Source organism: Echiichthys vipera (assembly GCF_963691815.1).
Source record: "Echiichthys vipera genome assembly, chromosome: 12".
Classification (NCBI taxonomy): domain Eukaryota; kingdom Metazoa; phylum Chordata; class Actinopteri; order Perciformes; family Trachinidae; genus Echiichthys; species Echiichthys vipera.
The window spans coordinates 21,652,565-21,661,908 of NC_139837.1; the positions used below are offsets into that span (position 1 = coordinate 21,652,565).

Sequence of the window (9,344 nt, forward strand, 5' to 3'; positions counted from 1 at the left end):
CCTACTTCAATGTCTGAAATCCTCCTGCAGGATCAGCTGCTTCCCTTTATCAAACTCGGTATTTCATATTCATTATCAATACTTTCTTTGTTGCTGCCAAACATGCTTTGCATTAAGAGTAATATAGGCACCCTGAAGCAGCAGAGCCACATGTCATATTGGCCCCAATGCAATTTATCTATTGTGATTTGGCAGCCATTCATCTTTTAAATGCTCTCTCATGATTTCCTTTGTGCATGCAGAGCCGGAGGTGACCTTGAAAATGGACCATGTGGTGTTTTCTGATGATAATTTATTCTCACATACAAGAAACTGTCTCACGAGCATGATTTTTCCTCTGCATGTTTTGTGCCATCTACACTCACTGGAAACTTTTATAGCAGCAGCCAATGTATTCTCTTTTCAAAGAATCCACTTACAGATTCATAGGGCTATGCAAATGTGAGATTTTAGCGCGATTTAATGTCAAATTCAGTCCTTTTATAACATCGAATACAGGTCTCTTACTTCAGCATTTATATGGATTGCTAATGTACACAAACAGAAGAACATGCTCGTAAAGTTGAGATGAACTAGGTTTTAAAACACTGAATCCAGAAGAAGGAAGATGTTTTTATATACATTTCCTTATCACCTTGAATCTTACGATCATTTTCAGAGTCTCTGTTTAAGTTTGTGAAGGACTGGACCCCCCCACTGTGCTGGCAAACTAGATCTTAGCTCCCAATTTTAAAATATAACACATGCAAATGACTTTTGTCTCAACTTTGACTGCCTTTAATATTTCACTTGAGTGTCTGACAAAAATAGTAACACAGTCATTGTCCCGGCAGTCAGGTCAGTTATCAAGCTCTTTTTTTTGGGAGCCTGTCTTACTGAGCTTTAACTGACACACACACACACACACACACACACACACACACACACACACACACACACACACACACACACACACACACACACACACACACACACACACACACACACACACACACACACACACACACACACACACACACACACACACACACACACACACACACACACACACACACACACACACACACACACACACACACACACACAGTTTTAATGCATATTAATGAAGTTAAACGGCCCTCCGTAGAGAGGAGACAATGGAGCAGAGGAGGACTGGTTGTGAGCCCAAAGCCGAGGACTCAGGGGAAGCAGAACAGGTGCAGGGAGGACATGGCAGCTTCACATGGAACGACTCACTGTAGGTTCATCAGTGCAGGAACGGATCTGTTAATGTGCTTATATGCACGATGCAGATTTTTTTTTTTAGGGCTTCATGGTCATCGCTGTGGTGTCACTGCACTTTGTGTCCTAGAAATCTCCTGTAACTAAACACAGAGGCCTGGACAAGGCCATTTTCTTTTTGATTAACTTGTTTTCTTTTCTTTTCGCTGCTCATTGTCTCCCCACTTCTTTTATCTAAAGCTGTATTTGACTAACTTTTAAAATGTAAGGAAACATTTACTTTAAAGGAATATTCTGGAAGATTTTAATTTCCATTTTGCCAAAGGAGGCAACACAATGGTGATAGAGCATATGACCCGCTGATGAAGGCATGTACAGTGTTGAGAAATGAGTCCCTGTTTTCACGGGGAAAGGCAGAAGTGACGTACAGTTAGAGATGTGTTTTCCATCCCTCTGCAGTGGTTGCTCTACCAGAGAGGGTAGGCAGAGCTAACACAACACTTACCCTGCAACTCACTTGTGTGTGTGTGTGTGTGAGACGCTTTTTTCAGTCTCTGCTAGCATTGCGAATAAACAGATACTCTGACCTATAGCCGACCCTCATTAATTGATCATTAACTGTTAAATCAACAAGCAGGCAGCTGAGTCCCAGTTCAGCCCTCTGGGAGGCTCAGAAATCCTTTTCGTGTCTGCCTACAGCTGCGGACTTATACCGGTCGTGCATCCACGATGTTGCATGAATTGTTGGGCCACTTAACCTGCCATTCCTCGTCGATATAGACGCATGTCTCACGTTGTTCTCTGCTGTGAGCTACAAAAAAAGAACTTAAAACGCATTTTTTAGTGTAAAGTTATCTCTAGCAAGTTAACAAGCAGTTAATAGATTGTAGAGCCTATTTTTCTTTTAGCATGCGACAGTTGTATAACTAATAGTATTAATTGGTCAAAACTTGTATTGTCTGTTAACAGTTTAATAGTTAATTACTAACACCCCTATAATGGCCGAACAAAGAAAGAAAAGAGCGATGGCCACAGACGACAGACCCTTCAAAAACTCAACTGTAATTACATCCATTGTCACCATGGCTACCGCCAAAGAGAGCCACCAGATACATATCCATATCTTCATTTAAACGCCCAGCTTCCTTCCTAATATAAGTGATATGCTGCTCATATTGTTTAAGACAGATTTGAAAATGTGAACCTATCCTTTAAAACTCCTCATAATATATAGGTGGTATAAGCCAGTGGCTCCCAACTTGTATTGGCTTGTGACCCCCTAAAACATGGCTGTGACTTCTTGCCAGATCGTAGATTATCTGAAGTATGTCCCTTAGTGGTGGAATTATCCAGTGATTTACAACAACAAAATAAACATTAGAAGAAACAACATGTATTTATGATATTATGCGGGTGGAAAAACTGAAGTACTACACAGGAATCGTTTCTAGATCAAATCTGATCTGCAAACACCGGGCAAAAAATTCTTGTTTACTGTTTGTAATGTCAGAGGAAGCAGAAATGTGTGCCAAGTTATCCAAAGATCTTTAAAAGGGAAACACCAATGATTTTACACACAAAGATCAGTTTACCAGTCGTGGTTAGTACTACTCAGCCTGTGAAAACAGATTTATAATGTTTTCTGTGGCTCTAAAATCTTCTTTCCCAAGTACAAATAACACTGATGAAGTAGTTTACGCCGATATCTGGCTCTTAACCATATGTTTAGTGTGAGAGGCTGTGAGAAAATGTAGGATCCAGTGTTTTTGGAGCTTTAGCCAAAAATATGGACAAAGATTAAGGTGTCTTGGCCTCGGCTGTACTATTTTTGACTTTTCTTTCTTCCTTTAGCGAGGCCCCTAACTAAAAGGAAGTGTAACACGAAATCAGTGGAGGGCCCCTTTAAATAAACAAAGCATCACGTCTACTTTTGTAAATTAAAAACCTTTATGACCTGACTGTAAATTGAATAATAGAGACCACATTTGTAGCAGAATATGGGTTAACTTTACCCAGTATCAATAGAAAAGCACCCAAGACGGGATAAATAGTTCTCTTGCTACACAAAGAGATACTCTTTCTGTGATAATAGTCACATCCTGGGAGGGAAACTGATTTTTCTCAGCTCAGTAACTCCCTGCTTCCCTCTGTAGACCCTCCTATGGGGCCAGAGAGATAATCAACTTGAACCAAACCACGCCCCCCTGTTTTATTCGGGGGGCTTTATCAGCGCCTACATGTTGACTGCTCTGCATACTAGACCCAACGAGAGAAGAGAGTAGATCACCTCCACAGACTACCCATGCTGACAAACACAAAGTCCGAAACGCCTTTTCACCTCTGTGGACATTAAACTCTGCAGCTCTGACAGGATGGATTTTTTAGACAGCGGTTACCTGGACGCGCGGACTCCGTACAACAACACCTTTAATTTTTGGAACGACTACCTCGGCCTGTCGACTCTCGTCGCCAAAAATAAAATCAATAGCCCGTCCTGCAGCCCAAACTCTATAACAGAGTCCCTTAAAGCGACTCTGGGTTTGGAGGACGATTCCCCGGTTTGCTCCTGCGTAATTGGGCACGGCAGGGACAGCGACGGACACTTGGACTGCTGCTGCTGCGCGGCCCCGGGATCCCCGCCGATCTCCATCTATGATCTCAAGGAGCGCATCTCGCTCCTCAGGCCGTACGAACACCTTACTGGGGATTCTCCACTGGGGGACAGAGATTCCCCCTCCTACAAGGGAAGCTTCACCGGCCTCGACCTGCTGGCCATGGACAGGAGGCGCAAACAGACTCAGAGGGGCAAGCCGGAACCGAAGGTGTGCGTCTTCTGTCGGAATAACGGCGCGCCGGAGGAAGTTTACGGCACCCATATCCTGAAGACAGCGGACGGCAGAGTCCTGTGCCCCATCCTCCGGGCGTACACCTGCCCCCTCTGCAGTGCCAACGGCGACAACGCGCACACCATCAAGTACTGCCCGCTTTCTAGAGATCAGCCGAGCCAGAGAGTGGCAAAGGGAGGCAGGCCGATTGGCAAAAGGCTGAAAATCTTCTAAGCGAGGAGACGAATGAAGTTTGAGTTGCACTGTAAATTACTAGCGTGTATGGCAGTGATTTTGCCCCCATTTCATGCACAAGACAAGTCTGGAGAGAAAGATTTTAAGATGTTTTTTTTGTATGTGTCACTGCTTCACTGCTGTTTTCCGTCTATCTTGTAACTCTATGGGCACATAGTTTACACTTTGGACGCACTGCGCGCAGTATCCCCCCACCCTCCAGCACTCTTAAGGACTTGGTGATCAAAAATGAACCAAAGTACTGTACAGATCGACCTGTGAATGACCACCTTCATGCTGTAATCACAAGTTGCTGTGTTTCAAATAGCACAGTGCCAGTGCAAACAGCCCTGTGCATGTCAGCAGGCTGCTCTGTGTTCATGAGATGCCAACATAAATGAATATGCAGCACTGATACAGTATGAGATGAATGTTTTAGTCCCGTAGTTCTTTGGTCCACTGACAGGCCATGCAAGATATACTTCTTTATATTAGCACAGTCTTTTTCTTGAGATAAAATGTTTTCTACCAAAGGAATACACTTTTGTATTGCAACTTAGCCTAAATTCTGTATCGTTTCTATGTGGGATGTCTTATATTCTTTATGTGATTTTATGTGGATAGTTTTTTTGCAGATTTCAACTGAATGTAAAAAATAGAAAAAGGAAAAAAAGGTAGCTCTGACATGCAGTTCACCTACATGAAGCTCCAAGCCCTATTCTTTCAGTTTACTGTACAAAAACACAGACGCTGAATTGATTTTTGTTTTTTTTCACGTGGAAATATATTCCTGCAATTCTTGTAAATATATTAAAGGGGTGAACAATTTTAGCAATGAAACGCCTGACATTCCAAAGTCTTTATCTGTCAATAGAAATGTTTTATGTACTTATTTTTACCTTGTGTATCATTGGGAAATATATATTCACTGTAAATGACTCTGAATAAACATGTCATTTGCATTTTTCCTTGACTATCTGTGATGACAGCTGCTTTGAATACACCATGAATCACACTTCATCATGCAGGTGCAGCAGCACACATAACATGACTGAATGTGTTATTTGTCACATGACAGAAAAATAATTTTTACAACCGTAAATCAGCTGAAATAGTCACAGAGATGTGATGCAAATGCGCCCCCTAGTGTTCACATCTGTGCATGACAATAACCTTAATTAAAAGGCATCCACTGCACTAAAAGCAATGGTTTATTTAGTAAAGATGATGAAGTGTAAGTGAAAGAAAACTGAGCCAAGACCATGCTTTTTATGATTTACAATGGATTGGTTTTAGCCACATGAGACAAGATCAGGAAGGTATTTTAAAGTCAGATTTTGATTTGAAACATACTTGAAGCTATTCAACTTCTCCTGATATGCGTGACCTCACATATAATTCACAGGAATTATTGGGTCTCTGTAAATCATTAATAGTACTCTACATTTAAATTGTCAAGATAACGTTTGTTATGATTGGACACTATAAACAAAATTGAATTGAAATATGGGCGTACTATAACTTCCTGAACAGTGTCAGCCGACGAAATTATGTAAAACAGATTACACTTTCCACATGACACCAACCAACATGTTTTCCTGAATATAAAACTTAAAACTCAAATTTTTAGAAATGATAGGAAAGTATTTTAGGGTGTTTTTTGTCTTCTCACTGAAATGGTTTCATACAGGTGATACATACATACAGGTGACCTTTGTTCTCATCGCCAGAAGTTAAAAACAGCTACTTGTAAAGTCTCTCATCTTCATCCGCTTATCCGGGGTCGGGTCGCGGGGGCAGCAGTTTTAGCAGGGGACCCCAAACTTCCCTTTCCCGGGCCACATTAACCAGCTCTAACTGGGGGATCCCGAGGCGTTCCCAGGCCAGTGTGGAGATATAATCTCTCCACCTAGTCCTGGGTCTTCCCCGAGGCCTCCTCCCAGCTGGACGTGCCTGGAACACCTCCCTAGGGAGGCGCCCAGGGGGCATCCTTACTAGATGCCCGAACCACCTCAACTGGCTCCTTTCAACGCTAAGGAGCAGCGGCTCTACTCCGAGTTCCTCACGGATGGCTGAACTTCTCACCCTATCTCTAAGGGAGACTCCAGCCACCCTCCTGAGAAAACCCATTTCGGCCGCTTGTACTCGCGACCTCGTTCTTTCGGTCATGACCCAACTTTCATGACCATAGGTGAGGGTAGGAACGAAGATTGACCGGTAGATCGAGAGCTTTGACTTCCGGCTCAGCTCTCTTTTCGTCACAACGGTGCGGTAGAGCGACTGCAACACCGCCCCCGCTGCTCCGATTCTCCGGCCAAACTCACGCTCCATCGTCCCCTCACTCGTGAACATGATCCCGAGGTACTTGAACTCCTTCACTTGGGGTAAGGACTCATTCCCTACCTGGAGTAAGCAATCCACCGGTTTCCTGCTAAGAGCCATGGCCTCAGATTTAGAGATGCTGATCCTCATCCCAGCCGTTTCACACTCGGCTGCGAACCGATCCAGTGAGTGCTGAAGGTCACTGACCGACGATGCCATCAGGACCACATCATCTGCGAAAAGCAGAGACGAGATCCTCAGCCCACCGAACTGCAACCCCTCCCCACCACGACTACGCCTTGAAATCCTGTCCATGAAAATCACGAACAAGATTGGTGACAAAGCGCACCCCTGGCGGAGGCCAACCCCCACCGGAAACGAATCCGACTTACTCCCGAGGATCCGGACACAGCTCTCACTTTGGGTGTACAGAGATTGGATGGCCCACAGAAGTGACCCCCTCACCCCATACTCCCGCAGCACCTCCCACAGTATCTCCCTAGGAACCCGGTCATATGCCTTCTCCAGATCCACAAAACACATGTAGACTGGATGAGCATACTCCCAGGCCCCCTCCAGGATCCTTGCGAGAATGAAGAGCTGGTCCGTTGTTCCACGTCCAGGACGGAATCCACATTGTTCCTCTTCAATCTGAGGTTCGACTATAGGACGAACCCTCCTTTCCAGCACCTTGGAGTAGACTTTACCAGGGAGGCTGAGTAGTGTGATACCCCTGTAATTGGCACACACCCTCTGGTCCCCCTTTTTAAAAAGAGGAACCACCACCCCGGTCTGCCACTCCCTTGGCACTGTCCCAGACTTCCACGCAATGTTGAAGAGGCGTGTCAACCAAGACAGCCCCTCCCAACCCAAAGTTTTCAGCATTTCTGGACGAATCTCATCAACCCCTGGGGCTTTGCCACTGTGGAGTTGTTTGACTACCTCAGTGACTTCCGCCAGGGATATTGACAATGATTCCCCATCAGCCTCCAGCTCTGCCTCTACAAAAGAGGGCGTGTTAGTCGGATTAAGGAGTTCCTCAAAGTGCTCCTTCCACCGCCCGATCACCTCATCGGCTGAGGTCACCAGCGTCCCGTCTTTACTGTAAACAGCTTGGACGGTTCCCCGTTTCCCCCTCCTGAGATGTCGAATGGTTTTCCAGAAGCACCTTGGTGCCGCCCAAAAGTCCTTCTCCATGGCTTCTCCGAACTCCTCCCACACCCGCTGCTTTGCCTCTGACACAGCAGAGGCTGCAGCCCTTTTGGCCTGTCGGTACCTTGCAACTGCCTCCGGAGTCTTCTGGGATAGCATATCCCGGAAGGCCTCCTTCTTCAGTCGGACAGCTTCCCTGACCACCGGTGTCCACCACGGTGTTCGAGGGTTACCGCCCCTTGAGGCACCTAAGACCTTGAGGCCACAGCTCACCGCTGCAGCTTCAGCAATGGAAGCTTTGAACATTGCCCACTCCGGTTCAATGCCCCCAACCTCCACAGGGATGCCAGAAAAGCTCCGCCGGAGGTGTGAGTTGAAGATCTCTCGGACAGGGGCCTCCTCCAGACGTTCCCAGTTCACCCGCACTACTCGTTTGGGTTTACCTGGTCTGTCCAGAATCTTCCCCCATCCTCTGATCCAACTCATCACCAGATGGTGATCAGTTGACAGCTCTGCCCCTCTCTTCACCCGAGTGTCCAAAACATGCGGCCTCAGATCAAATGATACGATCACAAAATCGATCATCGACCTTTGGCCTAGGGTGCTCTGGTACCACGTACACTTATGAGCATCCTTATGTTCGAACATGGTGTTAGTTATAGATAATCCGTGACTAGCACAGAAGTCTAATAACTGACGACCACTCGGATTTAGATCAGGGAGGCCGTTCCTCCCAATCACGCCTCTCCAGGTGTCTCCATCATTGCCCACATGGGCGTTGAAGTCTCCCAGCAGAACTATTGAGTCCCCTACTGGAGCCCCATGCAGGACTCCATTCAGGGTCTCCAAGAAGGCCGAATACTCTGAACTGCTGTTTGGTGCATATGCACAAACAACAGTCAGAGTTTTCCCCCCTACCATCCGCAGGCGTAAGGAGGCGACCCTCTCGTCCACCGGGGTAAACTCCAACACCGCGGCGCTCAGCCGGGGGTTTGTGAGTATCCCCACACCCGCCCGGCGCCTCACACCCTGGGCAACTCCAGAGAAGAATAGTGTCCAACCCCTATCCAGGAGAACGGTTCCAGAACCGAGACTGTGTGTGGAAGTAAGCCCCACCAGATCTAACTGGTAGCGCTCCACCTCCCGCACAAGCTCCGGCTCCTTCCCCGACAGAGAGGTGACATTCCACGTCCCAAGAGCCAGCTTCTGCTGCCCGTGTCTGGTCCGTCGAGGCCCCTCACCTTCACTGCCACCCGTGCAGCAGCGCACCTTGTAAAGTAATTCTGTACTTGTAAAGTAATTCTGTAATTTAGTTTTCTTTTAAAATCATGTCTACATGCAACACTATTTCAGTTGTATATATATATACATATATATATATATATATATACACAACTGAAATAGTGTTGCATATATATATATATATATATATATATATATATATATATATATATATATATATATATATATATATATATATTATATTATATATTTAGCATTGAGGGAAACAATAAAACCCTTTTCCTCTTTACATTTCAAATGTTATACGTAAGTTATACGTAAGTTATACGTCATTCACAGGCCTTATTG

General features: G+C 45.4%; 1 protein-coding gene across 1 annotated transcript; it reads left to right on the plus strand.

The window, feature by feature from the left end:
* The first annotated feature begins 3,501 nt into the window (after positions 1–3,501).
* On the plus strand, positions 3,502–4,741 carry LOC310954448 (nanos homolog 1-like). The gene has a single exon (XM_083923895.1). The coding sequence runs from the start codon at positions 3,594–3,596 to the stop codon at positions 4,278–4,280; it is 687 nt and encodes a 228-aa protein (XP_083780021.1). The 5' UTR covers positions 3,502–3,593; the 3' UTR covers positions 4,281–4,741.
* The last annotated feature ends 4,603 nt before the right edge of the window (positions 4,742–9,344 follow it).

Bases quoted from the DNA above. Each gene is read 5' to 3' on its own strand.
- LOC310954448 (XM_083923895.1), top strand. From the start codon at position 3,594: ATGGATTTTTTAGACAGCGGTTACCTGGACGCGCGGACTCCGTACAAC.